The 16,979-nt window shown below is 43.9% G+C and overlaps 1 protein-coding gene across 1 annotated transcript in view; it reads left to right on the top strand.

The window, feature by feature from the left end:
* Positions 1-16,979, top strand: part of LOC126235617 (dehydrogenase/reductase SDR family member 11-like) — a 140,463-nt gene that overhangs the window by 42,917 nt on the left and 80,567 nt on the right. Inside the window, exon 5 of the mRNA XM_049944328.1 lies at positions 14,362-14,514. Within this exon, the coding sequence (XP_049800285.1) occupies positions 14,362-14,514 (153 nt within the window). The remainder of the gene's footprint in view (positions 1-14,361; positions 14,515-16,979) is intronic.

The following is a 16,979-nucleotide window of genomic DNA, read 5'->3' as shown; positions in this document are numbered from 1 at the left end:
AAAAGTGGACTGAAAGAAGAACCATACGACACTGAAAGGAAGCTGAGAATGTCACAAAATGACAGCAGATCTTTGGATGAATGCAAGACTCAATCAGAACTGAATAGGAGACAGACTGAAATGTTCCCTGAACGCTAAATCAGAGTGCCCACTCTGAAACACAGTCACCTCTTCACTTTCAATGCCCTCAGATCCAACAATTCCATCCCCTCGAAGGCCCGTGCTCAGGAGTTTTCTTCTTCTTCCCCCCAATACTGTTTTTGATGGCACTGAATTTCCCATAGTTCACCATGTTAATGGTGGGCTCATTTCCACATTAGCACAATAAACGGCAGAAATTAAGTAGCTCCACCCTGTCATTCGACGTTACAGGCTGCCAACCACTTCGATCCCACTCCAGAGAATCACTCCACGGCGACCAGTATCGAGACAAGATGTTCCCATGGCAGTCTCAATAAACTCGAGGCACCAATCACAGTCTGCATCAAGTTCCCTACATACTCACACACCAGCTTTTCGTGAATGCGTCCAGGTTTCTGTTCTGTGCATTGAAGAGTCGCCAACATGGCACCAGCTCAACAGAAGGTCCGTTAGTTTCTACTGGGGAGGCCTTTAAGGTTCCCACAAACGTTTATCTGGTACTTGAAAATTCGGTGTCATCCATTAGCTGTCTCAGCCTTCTAATGGGATACTTATTTCAGAGTGAAGTGAAACACAACTACCAGTTTTCAGTGACTGCCGGGGAAGTCCTGAAAGTCCTGATAATAAAGCGTGGCTTAACTGGAAGCCTATTCCTCAGAGCGTTGCATAATTTTTAGTACACACAAGAGGTCGTCACTTCATCGCTATTCAGATGTACTTCTCTGTAATTACATCTGTAATACATTACATAGAATAAAAGGAACCTCATTGTTGTAAATATTTTATCAACTTATCTTCAAAGCTAAATGCTTCGTGGGATGATAATCATTGAACATCTTTTAGTAAATGAAGTCTGGTTTGCTGCATTCTTTCTATTTCACATCACGTTATATCTAACTGTAAACGGCATGGATTCACGTATTTTACATACCACTTCGCTATGTTCCAAAGTCCTTTTCCCTCTCAGCTCCTGTCTATTCTCTACAGTTGGTGTTTTTATGCTTTTGTTTCCTAACAGGGAAACTGCTGTGTGTGTGTGTGTGTGTGTGTGTGTGTGTGTGTGTGTGTGTGTGTGTGTGTGTGTGTGCGTGTGAGAGAGAGAGAGAGCAAATCGCTTGCTAACTATCTGAAAGAAGTGTTCTAAAATACTGATATAGAAGCGTCTACTGCTATCCTACTTCTGAACACAAACAAATCCTTGCAAATTACTTTTCTTATGTATGACATTCTGATTAATTTAAAACGTACCTGACTGTCTGTAAATTAGATTGTATATAAATAATGGTCCACCTGAAAATTCAAGAGATCTTTATCATGAGCAATCTACACTCCTGGAAATTGAAATAAGAACACCGTGAATTCATTGTCCCAGGAAGGGGAAACTTTATTGACACATTCCTGGGGTCAGATACATCACATAATCACACTGACAGAACCACAGGCACATAGACACAGGCAACAGAGCATGCACAATGTTGGCACTAGTACAGTGTATATCCACCTTTCGCAGCAATGCAGGCTGCTATTCTCCCATGGAGACGATCGTAGAGATGCTGGATGTAGTCCTGTGGAACGGCTTGCCATGCCATTTCCACCTGGCGCCTCAGTTGGACCAGCGTTCGTGCTGGACGTGCAGACCGCGTGAGACGACGCTTCATCCAGTCCCAAACATGCTCAATGGGGGACAGATCCGGAGATCTTGCTGGCCAGGGTAGTTGACTTACACCTTCTAGAGCACGTTGGGTGGCACGGGATACATGCGGACGTGCATTGTCCTGTTGGAACAGCAAGTTCCCTTGCCGGTCTAGGAATGGTAGAACGATGGGTTCGATGACGGTTTGGATGTACCGTGCACTACTCAGTGTCCCCTCGACTATCACCAGTGGTGTACGGCCAGTGTAGGAGATCGCTCCCCACACCATGATGCCGGGTGTTGGCCCTGTGTGCCTCGGTCGTATGCAGTCCTGATTGTGGCGCTCACCTGCACGGCGCCAAACACGCATACGACCATCATTGGCACCGAGGCAGAAGCGACTCTCATCGCTGAAGACGACACGTCTCCATTCGTCCCTCCATTCACGCCTGTCGCGACACCACTGGAGGCGGGCTGCACGATGTTGAGGCGTGAGCGGAAGACGGCCTAACGGTGTGCGGGACCGTAGCCCAGCTTCATGGAGACGGTTGCGAATGGTCCTCGCCGATACCCCAGGAGCAACAGTGTCCCTAATTTGCTCGGAAGTGTCGGTGCGGTCCCCTACGGCACTGCGTAGGATCCTACGGTCTTGGCGTGCATCCGTGCGTCGCTGCGGTCCGGTCCCAGGTCGACGGGCACGTGCACCTTCCGCCGACCACTGGCGACAACATCGATGTACTGTGGAGACCTCACGCCCCACGTGTTGAGCAATTCGGCGGTACGTCCACCCGGCCTCCCGCATGCCCACTATACGCCCTCGCTCAAAGTCCGTCAACTGCACATACGGTTCACGTCCACGCTGTCGCGGCATGCTACCAGTGTTAAAGACTGCGATGGAGCTCCGTATGCCACGGCAAACTGGCTGACACTGACGGCGGCGGTGCACAAATGCTGCGCAGCTAGCGTCATTCGACGGCCAACACCGCGGTTCCTGGTGTGTCCGCTGTGCCGTGCGTGTGATCATTGCTTGTACAGCCCTCTCGCAGTGTCCGGAGCAAGTATGGTGGGTCTGACACACCGGTGTCAATGTGTTCTTTTTTCCATTTCCAGGATTGTATCTTACACAATGGTTAACCGTTACGTAATGTAAATATGTCCCTATTAGGAAACTGCAGCTGATGAATTTATATGAAAGTCTGTAAATCAAAACTTGATCTTAATTCCCTCTCAAAATGTTCGTTTAGGCTCTACAGTTGTTCCTTATTTGGCAACGGGTAACTCGGCATTGCTCTGACTGCACTGCAAAAATGATGAGTTGAAATTGTTGTGTTGGCAGAAGAGCCAACACCGTGTTACGATTGGAGGCCGAAATGCACGCGTATTAGCTCACTCAGGCTGGCGTGAGGAGGAGGAGATTAGTGTTTAACGTCCCGGCGACAAGGAGGTCATTAGAGTCAGAGCGCAAGCTCGGGTGATGGAAGGATGGGGAAGGAAATCGGCCGTGCCCTTTCAAAGGAGCCGGCCGAAGTGGCCGCGCGGTTCTGGCGCTGCAGTCTGGAACCGCGAGACCGCTACGGTCGCAGGTTCGAATCCTGCCTCGGGCATGGATGTGTGTGATGTCCTTAGGTTAGTTAGGTTTAACTAGTTCTAAGTTCTAGGGGACTAATGACCTCAGCAGTTGAGTCCCATAGTGCTCAGAGCCATTTGAACCATTTGAACCTTTCAAAGGAACCATCCCGGCATTTGCCTGAAGCGATTTAGGGAAATCACGGAAAACCTAAATCAGGATGGCCTGAGACGGGATTGAACCGTCGTCCTCCCGAATGCGAGTCCAGTGTGCTAACCACTGCGCCACCTCGCTCGGTGGCGTGAGGAGGGAAGGACTACACCGACGTGAGGTCTGGTACATGACAAGGAATTAGAATTCAGAAAGTGGACGTAATTAGTTTCATACTTAACTTTAATCCATTAATAATGAACGTCGCTCTTGACGGTACATGAGTCACAATATTATCTGTACAGAAGACATAGTAACTGAATATGGCGCCTTGCTAGGTCGTAGCAAATGACGTAGCTGAAGGCTATGCTAAACTGTCGTCTCTGCAAATGAGAGCGTATGTAGACAGTGAACCCTCGCTAGTAAAGACGGCTGTACAACTGGGGCGAGTGCTAGGGAGTCTCTAGACTAGACCTGCCGTGTGGCGGCGCTCGGTCTCCAATCACTGCTAGGGGCGACGCGCGGGTCCGACGTATACCAGCGGACCGCGGCCGATTTTAAGGCTACCACCTAGCAAGTGTGGTGTCTGGCGGTGACACCACAGAAATAAATCACTGCACAGCAGTTTGCCTGTTCATATTACTAGTCAGACTGTTTTTTGCTAATTAAAATTTTCTTCCTTTTTTTTAAAAAAAAAAATAGGATTACCCGTCCATGCAACAGTGAAAGGCGTGACGTCGCAGGTCTTGTCTAATCTAACTATCACTTAATAGTGAGAATAAGCTCCATGAAATATTTATAAATGAGTAGGGAAGTATTTTGAAACTAAACAGGGTGAGTCACTATCTATTGTCACCTAGAATAATTCCGAAAGTATGATAGTAGCTGAAAAGTTTGTGGCACAAATGTTGCATGGGACAACGGGGGCTATGCTACGACGTTGTTGTCTTGCTGCTAGGTGGGGTCGTGTCAGAGATATGAAAGTCAACTTTGTTTTTCAAAAAGGGGTGCTATAGTTTGGTACTTAATTTCTGATAGCGGCTATCGAGACGAATCCAATGGTGTTTAAGAGTAATGTCTTTGAAGGTCAACGAAGGTCACAAAGGTGGCATGAACATCCATTTACAGAAGGTGTACGAAGTGGTGACCATTGGAATCAATGCAGTGCTACAATTTTCTTATCATGGATTGAGTGGTGTTCCTTATCACTTTGGCACTTACCGAAGCGCATGCTCTGACAATTCTATGTCGAATATTGCGCAAATATTAAATATACGCCGAACACGGCGTATCAATCTAAAGTACCATTCACATGTAAACACCATTCGGCGGTTTCGCAATACAACACTGATAGGAACGGTAAGACTAGTATCGTCGAATCAAGCGAATGTGAATGATGTATTCCTTCGTAGAACAAATCTATATGCTTCTCACTTATAGAAAATGCCAACGAAATTCAGTGAGAGCTAGAGACTTATACGCTGAAGTATATCGTCCTCATACCCACCCTGCATGTCGTACATTTAAATATGTGTGTGATTAATTGCGAACAACTGGATTTTTAACGTATCGGAAACGTATCTGTCAAAGGAAAGTTACTAACGAGGAAACGGAAATTGGTATTCTTGCCACTGTAGTTCTAGATCCTTGGGTCAGTTCGTGTCAAATCGAAAGGGAATCTTGCATGAGCCAGAGTAGTGTTGTTCGTGTTCTGCATCGCCATAAATACCATTCTCCTCGATGAATTAACTGGTACAGATTGTATGCGTCGCATTGAATTCTGCCGATGGGTGAAACTCCCTGATTAAGTCCGCAGGACAGAACAGGTAGTTGGAATTGTGGAAAGGATCCAAAAGAGGGTTGTCAGTTACAGTCAAACACATATATCTTTATTTAGTTGTCCAAACAATACAGCAAAAATTTTTTGGACATAATTATCGGCTGAATAGGCCACACTGTTTTATGCTTCAAGTGCACAAGCACTTAAATTTAAAAACGGCTGAAAAGCATTGACTTAAAATTCAGACTCAAAACAGAATATTTAGAAGGCAAAAGGCCTCACGTAAGTAAGTTCTATGACTTGGCTGAAGGCTCAACAAATCTAACACTCGAAAGGCAAACAAGTATAATTTAAAAACGGCTGAAGGCCCATGATTTAAGATACTTTTTTTTAAAAGAACACATATCTTGAATTAGGCTGAAGGCCCCACACAGTCTGATCATAGAAAGACAAGAACTTGAATTTAAAAACGGCTGAAGGCCGATTACTTAAAACAACTAAAATAATTTTTAGTAGGCAGAAGGCCCAAAGCTTTATCTTTAAACAATATTTTACACAGGTTGAAAGCCCAAACAATCTAAAATTTAACAGGTAAGGAACTTAAATTTTAAAGCGGATGAAAGCCCATTATTGAAAAACACAACTACAATAAATTTTCAAAAGGCAGAACGCCCAATGCTTCATCCAAAAAAAATATTTTAAATGCGGCTGAAGGTCCAAACCATGCAAGACTTGACAAGTAAGGAACTTTCAATTTCAAAGAGGCTGAAGGCCCATTATTTAAAACCCAACTAAATGCATACATATTCAAACCATCGCCTGTAAGCCATTAAAATACACAATCAAACACCAATAAGAAAAGGCAGTACAGCCAGCGGCGCTCAGACGTTTCCGGGGGTCGGTCTGCACTTGGAATATTAACATTCGCAAAGGGGAGACAGGTAGTCGGCCCAAATATATCCGATCCTCCGGCAACCCGACCAAGAGACAGTCAACGGACCCACTGACAAGACGACTTGATTTCCACCCGACCAGTGCACAAGGAACTCCAAAGCCGAACGTAAAAGGCGTAGCCACCCACAAGCCAGTACGCATAAGCTGTCAAAACTACACTCACGAGTTGGACAGCGACAACATGGTGAGGAGAGGATACTGCCTGAATTTTACGTCAGCGACCAGGGCAAGTAACCGGAACGCTAATGGCCACAAATCATGAAATTCCGCTGGTGCACTTGGACTTCAAATAACCAAAATACAGTTAAACTCCACCAGACGGTGGCCAAACTTTCGCCAACTCGGATACTCGCTGTTGCTCATGGGAATACCCCCAACAGCCAACCATGAAAACCAACGGCTCAGTGTGAAAAGTCAGACTTCGGTAATTAAATCACCACATAACTATAATGTCCTGGGTCAGTGAGCCACGAACCCTGTAGCAATTGGAACAGCTCCCACACACTCCGACACTGCGTAGAGATGGCCAGCGGCCCCGACATGCTGCGCCGCACGGAGATTTCCTGGCTGATCCACACCAACTGACCGACTGCCGCACATCGACTAGTCGGAAACTATAAGCACCAGACCAAAGATAGTACAAGGTGCGAATATCGATACAAACCACTGCTGCCACATGTAGAAAGAGGAAGAACCACGCCATAACCACAATAATCACGGGAAACCAAACTCATAGTAACAGTCAAGGTTTAAACCAACGCATAAGCTCAATGGGCTCAGCTTCAGATTCAGAGGGATGACATATTTATTAATTTGATTTATTTTTAGTGACGAGGCTACATTCACGAACCATGGTAATGTTTATCTGCATAACATGCATTATTGGCCAACTGAAAATCCATGTTGGCTGCGGCAAGTTGCACACCAAAAACCGTGGTCGATGAGTATGTGGTGTGGGATTCTGAAGGACAGAATTATTGGACCCTGTTTCATCGAAGGAAATCTTAATGGTAGGAAGTACACCACATTCCTACAAGAGACATTAGGTCTTTTATTGGAAGAAATACCTTTAGGAACAAGGAATGGAATGTCGTATCAACACGATTGGTATTTGGCACATTTTTGCTGATGGCTAGAAATGAGTTGCAGAGACCATTCCCAAATCCTAGGATAGGATGCGGAGGAGATGTGTCGTGGCCAGCTCTTTCACCAGACTTGACGCCTCTGGTTCGTAAAAGACATATTTCATAAAGACGTTCCAACTACACCTGCAGATATGCGACAGAGAAATGTCAGAGCATGTGCTTCGATAAGTGCCGATGTGATAAGGAAAATACCGCTCAGTCCATGATAAGAAGATTGCAGCACTGCATTGATACCAATGGTCATCGCTTCGAACACCTTCTGTAAATGGACGTTCATGCCACCTTTATGACCTTCATTGACCTTCAAAGACCTTACTGTTGCACACCATTGGATTCATCTCGATAGCCAGTATCAGAAAATAAGTACCAAACTATAGCACCCCATTTAAAAAAACAAAGTTGACTTTCATATCTCTTAAGCGTCCTACTAGCAACAAAAACCTAGCGTCATTTTATAGCCCCCATTGTCCCATGCAGCTTTCGTCCCACAAGCTTTCCAGTTCCTATCGTACTTTTGGAGTTATTCTTGGTGGCAATAGTTAGTGACTCACCCTGTATGGAATGCTTTTAATCTCACACAAATAATTCGCACTAGCATATATTATGACATCTCTTCTGCATTCTCACACATCGTACAATTTACCTTTGTAAACGATCTTTAAATTATATTAGTTTACCACTTTTCCTTTTTAATGATATACTTCAACTACGAGCGGAGGAAGCAAACTAATTAAAATACTGGACGCAATATTGATAATCTAGAATTCCTAGTGAAATCTTATGTTATGTCTAAATCCAAAAGGTAATAATCGTCTGCACGTAGCTGCTGCAATATTCTATTCGAATATACATTTCAATGATAGCTAATTCCACTTCATATGGTATAGCCACAGGAGTTTTGTATTCATTCAAAATGGTATCCAGGGCTTCCTTGTCGATCTTATCCAATATTCCTCTTTCGATCACAGTATTTCCTGTAGGAGAAGTGGTAGCTTCGCCTGGACACCATGTCTTGGCGTGACTAACTTCGACAATTTACTACGTAGATAATAACTAAATGAGCTATACATGTCTTCCCTTCACATTAAGGACTATCCCTTCTCTAATTGACCCTGACAGTCCGCTTTGTCACAGTTGTAACTACCATAATTTTATCGCAAAACGTTTCTGTAATGGGGCTAATGACATTTAAGTCCTTCTTGCTGACAAGTGTACCACTTTCAGTGTACTTTATGTTGCCAGTGACAGAAACAAGATTGTCCAGGTTCACCATTAATAACCATAAACCAAAGGGTTCGTCAGCTGGTCTTGTCCTCCTCCATAATAATCTTTGCATTTTAAGCACTTTGGAGGAAAGCATGTTGACACTTTCAACTACCACAGAAGACTGATCGGTTGTGGCTGTCAAGTCTCCTCTTATACTATTTATTGTCCACGATGACCTCACATCTAGTCAAGCGATCTTTTGCTATACAATCTAAATTTGATAGTGCTTGCAATACAGCTGTAAACTCATAGCCTAATTGCGCTATTTTGTGTGCACGGTTTCCGTGGGACGCAGGGAGGGAGGCTGAAACCCCCACGAGTGGACAGAATAGTGTAGCGCTGTATCGTAGCGTGATAGTGGGATTTGCGGCGGGGGATAGTGTGGTAAGGGCTGTACTCGTGTATTTACAGCAGAAAAACGTCAACACACTGACTGCAACAGCGATTTGTGTCTATGTAAGAAAAAAAAAAAAAAAAAAAAAGAAGAATCGTGGTTTATCTAAAGCAGCCACAGCCCTTTAGCCTTCAAGAAAACCAGAAACTGCTTGGGTATCGTGCTATAAAAAATATGATACAGATGGATGCTTGCATCTATATCTCAAATCTTACAAACTACAGATCATGTGATCATTAAATCGCCACCCGTTGTGGCCGTGCGATTCTAGGCGCTTCAGTCTGGAACCGCGTGACCGCTACGGTCGCAGGTTCGAATCCTGCCTGGGGCATGGATGTGTGTGATGTCCTTAGGTTAGTTAGGTTTAAGTAGTTCTAAGCCCTAGGGGACTGATGACCTTAGAAGTTAAGTCCCATAGTGCTCAGAGCCATCATTAAATCAAACTTTCCGAGGTGGCTCTGGATCTCTGGAGTGACATGAATGATTTCCTTCTCCGCCTGATTTACACCTATGTTGCTGCACCATTGGTTATAACGCGTTTTACTTGCGAGCGCGAATGACGTGTTGTCTTACTGGATATTTTTATGTCGTCCATTCGGGAGTCTGCCCGATGGTCAAATGGCGGTATGTTCGTATGCTCCTCCTGTGTGAACGATTTTTTGAATGTGAAATATAAAACTTTGGATTTCGTTGTGCTGTCTTCAATTGCCACACCAGACTGGTCAACAAGGGACTGAATGGAAGCCTTAGATCTGCTTAGCAGGTTCTATGCCAGATCTTTCGCTAAGGTGTGACGTTGGTAGCTGTTGTATGCTTAGCGCATAGAACTTTTCACAGACGCACTTGTCATCATTTGTGTGTCCCCTTCTGAACCTAGGGTACAGTAGCCTCTGGTTACTCAGCATCCGGGCCGGCCGAAGTGGCCGAGCGGTTCTAGGCGCTACAGTCCGGAACCACGCAACCGCTACGATCGCAGGTTCGAATCCCGCTCGAGCATGAATGTGTGTGATGTCCTTAGGTTAGTTAGGTTTAAGTAGTTCTGAGTTCTAGGGGACTGATGACCTCAGAAATTAAGTCCCATAGTGCTCAGAGCCATCTGAACCATCAGCATCCGGCAAATTTCGTTGTTAAACCATGGTGGGTCTTTTCCATCCTTTATCCACCTACTAGGCACGCACCAGTCCAGATCACAATTTGCAGTCTGCTTAAACTTTTCCCACAATTCATCCACATCCATCTTACTGGAACTAAGTGATGCCAATTCACTGCCTAAGTGAGATTTTACTATCTGCTTACCTGCTCTATCCAGCAGAAACACTCTTCTAGCCTTCTTGACATTTGTTAACTTTCGTAGTTGGTACAATGACATCGTAACCGCTTCTCCCCGTTTGTATGCTGACATTGTCGATAAGGTGCGGCCTATTTTCTGCTACAAGGCCTAAGGATTTCCATCGCTTGTGGGCTGCCTAGCTAGCAGCTCAAGACAATTTTCAGAAAATCTCTTCAAAAGTATTTCACATGAGTGACGTTTTGTAACCCCTACAATGAATGCATAGACATCCCAACCTATATTTGGCAGGTTAAAGTTGCCTCCAACTAGTATTGCTTGATCTGGGTATTTACGCGGTAAAGACCGTAGATTTTCTTTGAGTCATTCTAGAACTGTCAAAGCGGAATGGGGCGGTCGTTAAAAAGTCCAACATTGAACATAGATTCACCTACACCTGTTATATTCGACCAGGTGAGTTCACTGTTACAGTCAGCTTCGACCTCAAAAAAATGGTTTAAATGGCTCTGAGCACTATGGGACTCAACTGCTGTGGTCATAAGTCCCCTAGAACTTAGAACTACTTAAACCTAACTAACCTAAGGACATCACACACATCCATGCCCGAGGCAGGATTCGAACCTGCGACCGTAGCAGTCGCACGGTTCCGGACTGCGCGCCTAGAACCGCGAGACCACCACGGCCGGCGCTTCGACCTCAAAAGAGACAATATTTTTGCCAACTGAAATGAACACTCCCACTCATATGGCCCATAATCTGTCTTTACGATATACGTTCCACGAGTCGCTAAATATCTCAGAGCTTTCCACTTCGGGTTTCAGCCAGCTCTCGGTCCAGAGAATAATTTGAGGGCGACAACTCTCTTGGAGGGCAGTAAGTTTGGGAACTTTATTACGAATACGTCGACAGTTTACTGATTAAATTGTGACAGTCGAAATGGCTCTACTCTGAAGTCAGTTTGACTCCCCTCTCTGTGGATCTACTGACGAGTGTTCATCAGAGACCTTAGCCTACCATCTATCCAAAAAACCCTCATGTGAACTCCACAAGTACTCTGCTGAGCAACTGCTTCGTTTGTGTTGTGCACCCCTGACCTGTTAAGGAGTGTCCTACAAATCCCCACACAATAACGCAGGTCTAGAAATCTGCAGCCAAGATCGTCACAGAGTCGACGAAGAATTTGGTTGAGATCCCCCACTCGGCTCCAAACCAAAGAACACCGACCAGCTCTGGGAACGATGTTGCAAATTGCTAGCTCTGCTTGCACCCCACACACGAGTCCAGCAGTTACCACCATCCCCGCCAGATGGCTGTACGAACTGAGGTTCGCTTCAGGATCCATGCGACAGGCATCGCTGGTGCTGACGTGAGCCACAACTTGCAGACGATTGCAACATCACGCTCTGTAGCCACAGGGAAGGCCGCCTCCAGATCTCGGATGAGGACGCCCTATCAGACATACAGAGGGCACATTGGCTTTCTTTCCAGCCCTGAACGCTATCTGTCGAATGGGCTCCATAACGCGCCTAACATTACAGCTCCCAATAACCAATAAACAGCTCCCCCTGCTCGGGCACTGCTGAAGGAGCGTCCACCTGTCCACTCACAGGGTGAATGGGCGAGGCCAGGCTGCCAGTCTCCACATAGGCCCTTCACCTCATGCGACGTGACAGCGTGACTACCCGCCACTCACCCTCTGTGACGGCGAAACAGAGCCCATGGGCTGAACAAGTGACACCTGAGGTGTCCCATGTGACGTGCAAGACTCGTGATGTATCATCAATGGTCGCTGCTGCGTTCAAGAGCTACGTTACTGGCTGTTCAGTGAGCAACTATTGCGCTGATGACTGGATGAAATAACATTTACAAAAGCGCGAGATTAACCCTCTTAAACATAGAAACGCACGAAATTTACTAAATATACTACGTGGACGCACTCGTAATACTTACGTCACGTCATAGGAGAAACAATTTTGGATACTTCGTCAGTACGACGATTAAAGTACTAGTGGTCGATTGCTAGTTGTATCAATGGTCCCTTGAAAGCCTCTCTGTGTATCTAAAATCCCAATCGTCCAAAACATAAATTAATGTGTACACAGGGTCCAGGGTCCGGAATGTAAACTCACGTCCTAGCATTGATGTTCAAAATGTTCATATGTGTGTGAAATCCGCAATGTTAGGCCCTGAGGAAACTGTTCGCAACTAGATGGACTTCCAGATTTGATTCATTGCTGCCAAACAGAGTTTCATACAAATTTTGCAATGCCTATCCAGTACAATTTCGGGGAGCAACGAAAGAATTTTTTAATGGATGGAAGCATTTGAGTTCGATCTGCCTCTTGTATTCCACATTAGGATTTTGGAAAATACTGACTTCGTTCCTAAACTACTGCATTCTTGTACTACTGATGTTTCTAAGCGCGGGTTCCTATTCTAGATTTGTTCCTCGAGTCACATTCAACAATCCCTTTTCCAAACCCCCACCCCATTCCACCGAAGTTTGTTGCAGTATTCCTGGGATACTGTATGTGTGTGCGCGCGCGCATGAGTGTATAAAGCTCTGTCCCTATATTTCCGTTTCACTCTCTTGCCAGATCAGCCAACCCAAAGACGCACGTAGAAATTTTACCTATGTTTCAGGAAGAGTTAAAACAAATCCATGCCTTCAAAACGTAATGGAAAACTGACAATGAAAGTTCAACTGTCTAAAAGTAGCGAAATGAGTCTTTATGTAATTTTACCTTCGTAACATAGCTAACAGCTATGGATTTCTGAAGACTTTTGGGCGAATGACGCATGTATAAGTTCTTCATTAGCTATGAGTACACACCATTCTGTGGATACAGTACACACCTACTCGAAAGCATCTTTCTCACAGTACTTACATACGACTGGAAAAATAGTAGCTCAGTAAGCTGACTGAGTATGACCAGGCATGAACTTTACTGTACATATGACAAACATACGCAACTCCCAGGATTGTCAAAGAAGAATTCACACAATATTCTAATCAAATTGACCCACTGAATTCTCAAGAGAGACTCCATTACTAAATAAAGACGTTTACTAAAGTCAACTTCATACTTTCCATGGGATCTAAAATACGACCTTTAGGGAACACTAATTAAATTATGTAATAGGAATTATTCACTATTTATGAGTTTAACACTTTTTGAAAAGTGCATATGACCAAACAACTCTACTTTATGTTTTCTAGACTGGACACGTCTTTATTTTACAATGTATGAGGGGTAATTTGGAAAGTAAGGAATGATTGGTCGCGAAATGTAAACCATCCGATCAAACTTTGCGCAAATGTGTTGGACAGTGTCTCTAGTATGTCAGAAGATAGTGTGAGGTCGCTCTTTTCAGTTCTGAGTGCACAATGAGCGTGAAAAGATGCCCAGAGAATGATGACTTCCACAAAATATGATGCGTGCCGGGAGTTTTTGGCCTGGTTTCACGCAACTCCACGTAATGTAACTGTCATGCATTATCTTCTTCATGACAGTTTACGGCTGCACACTTCAGGGACACTGAGGACACTCCAGCAGCGTTTTCCATGGGATGTGTTTGATCACCCACCACACAGCCCGCAATATGCTCCCTAAGATTTTCGTCCCTGCTTTGATGTACCGCCGGCTATGAAGGCAACATTTCGGCACAGACAACAAGCTGCAGACCAGCGTAGAAAATTGTCGGAAAACACAGCAGGCTGTCTTCTTGATGAGGGTATTGTAAAGTTGGTACAATGCTAGAACAGACATCTAAGTCGGAGCGGCGACTATGTAGCGAAGGAGGTGGAAGTTGTAACTAATTGTTGTAAAACATTTTTGATTTTCACTGTGGTTTCCACTTTGTGACCGATTGTTTCTTACTTGCCGAATAACCGTCGTACTTGTAATATACTTCAACTAGCACAATAATTTTGAGAAATATATAAATGATCCTTCGATAAATATTAAATTTGAAGGGGAAATAAAACAGTTTTGAAAATTAAACATTATCTTCTGTTTTTTAAGGTTTGATTTTTGTTCTAGGAAATATCGCCAGGAATTGTGAAAACAGATATATACAATAACTTAAAAAAGTATTCGCTTGAAGCACTGGAAAATATGCATACGCCTATGATGGAACCTGAAGACATAGCGGATGCAGTTATCTATATGTTGTCGCAACCTCCACGTGTTCAAGTACGTACTGATAATGGTCGCAAAAGATGCAGATAACCTTTTCTGTGTATAAAATATTTATTTAAGTAGGAATTTCTTCTTCCTAAGAAAATTACAGACTATCATAGTTAATCCAACATCTTGCACAGATTTTTTAAACTGGAAAGACAGGTGTTCAAAGTTTGATAAAAGTTTCATTAAGTTTTATTGTGTTAATAAATAAAACATTGGTTGTTACAAACGCACACAGCCCATTTCAGATAAATATTAAATTTATATTAAGGGCCAATAATAATAATAATAATAATAATTGAGGAACCACCTTGTTATACTATAACAGGATGTAGAATATTGACAGTGTAGTAGTGCTCATGAGGATTTTATGTGACACAGTTGAAACTGACAAAGTGGAAACAAGTTATTGGGTAAGAAACAAAAGTGGAATATTTACTTCAGTTGATTCAAAAGAAAATAAAGGAGAGTATAAAAAGGGTGAGAACAATAGGAGAGAATTTTCTTCTGTTTACCCGTGAAATCAAAAATGGTTCAAATGGCTCTGAGCACTATGGGACTTAACATCTATGGTCATCAGTCCCCTAGAACTTAGAACAACTTAAACCTAACTAACCTAAGGACATCACACAACACCCAGCCATCACGAGGCAGACAAAATCCCTGACCCCGCCGGGAATCGAACCTGGGAACCCGGGCGTGGGAAGCGAGAACGCTACCTCACGACCACGAGATGCGGGCTTTACCTGTTAAAAAGAAAAGAAGCTTTGGTCGGCTACATTACCACGATCACATAGGAAAAACTACGACTTGTTGTTAAATGTAGCATGTATATACCAGAAATAAAATACCACTATTTGAGAGCAAAGAAGGCAAATATAATCCTCTATAAAAGGCTTTTACTGAAAAGTGGGTAACCAATTGGGTCAATCGTCATTCAGACGACCTCACCAAGGATATTGGCATGTGAACTATTCGCACTCTTAATTCAGAACATGCTATTTCCTTTTACCCAAAACCCTCATTGTAGCGATGCCATTATATTCATCATCTCCCTCTCACTGCTACTCTTTACATACATATGTCTCCTTCCCATGTCTACTTCTTCTCCCATTGGACTTTCTCCTGTCTGTCAGTCTCCCATTGTCATTGTCTTCATGCCTTTCTCTCGCTCTTCCTTACGACTGTCTCCTTCTTTCACTTTCATTGTCTCTCTCTGTCACACTACCATTACCATCTTTCTTTTCAGCCAGCATTGTCTCCTCTCCATTTGTGTCCTGGGGGTGGTTTCCTTGAGGCTTTGGCCTTGGAAACGTTAAAGCGTGGGTGAGGTGGGAGAAAGTGGGCAGGCTTTTCTTGTCAACTTTTGCTGGTTGGGAGGGAGAATGGGAGGGTTGCAGACCCCTAAGCCTATGTGTGGTTCCAGTCATCTCTCTTTCTGGTTTCCATTGTCTCCTCTGTCTTTAGTTTCCACTATTATTACATTCCTCCATTTCTGTCTCCCCCAAACCCTCTCTCTCCCCCTCTTTTCTAATGTCAGTATCTCTCTGCTACTGTCTTCCAGCACAAGAAAGCGCGAATATGTTCACATGCCAAAAACGTTTGGTGGGGAAAGCGGAAAGGGGACTGAGGCAGCTGGTTCCCCACTTTTCTCTGAATCTTTTACTGGGTAAGCGTATTTGTCTTTTCTGTGCTCCGACAGAAGAATTGTTCAGCTAGTTCCCTTCTTTTGCCTGTTACAGCGGGGTGTGCTGCTTGTATAAGATGAAATCTGTATCTCAGCAAAGTTTTGACATTTTAAATGGTTCAAATGGCTCTGAGCACTATGGGACTCAACTGCTGTGGTCATAAGTCCCCTAGAACTTAGAACTACTTAAACCTAACTAACCTAAGGACAGCACACAACACCCAGCCATCACGAGGCAGAGAATTTGACATTTTACTTGTATACTTTGACATATTTACATACTTCCACACATGCAAACGAAAAATAAATACACACATCGTAAGGTTGAAACAGAATCGTTTTCCGTTCAATATAAGTTCACTTTACAGTACTTTACACAGAAGAGCGCAATGTTTTTAGGCTACGCCTATAGTATACCAAATCATGCAGTGTTTGATTTACAAGTACCAAAAATTTAGTATGACAATTTTTTGTAAGATGCCTACGATGTCAAGTAGCACCAACGAATAGTTTCCAGGTCAAGATAGTGGTGTCAGAACCCTTGCAATGAACCCAGATCCCTTACCATGCTGTCTCTACGTCAGTTAAAACTGCATTTACTCCTCATTCAGATGTTTTACATGAGTATGTACAGTGAATTTGGACCTCTGGATCCCTGTAACACATGTTAAAATCGAAAAAGATTTAGAAGTTACCAGAGATCATCATGTTAAGGACATATGGTAAAAATTTCAACGATTTACCATTACAGAAGCGGCCAGCACAACAAGTAGTACTTTTGGTGCCT

The sequence above is a fragment of the Schistocerca nitens genome, chromosome 2 (genome assembly GCF_023898315.1).
Source record: "Schistocerca nitens isolate TAMUIC-IGC-003100 chromosome 2, iqSchNite1.1, whole genome shotgun sequence".
Taxonomy (NCBI): domain Eukaryota; kingdom Metazoa; phylum Arthropoda; class Insecta; order Orthoptera; family Acrididae; genus Schistocerca; species Schistocerca nitens.
Note: the sequence above shows the minus strand (reverse complement) of the source record. Positions and strands in the feature narration are given on the sequence as shown.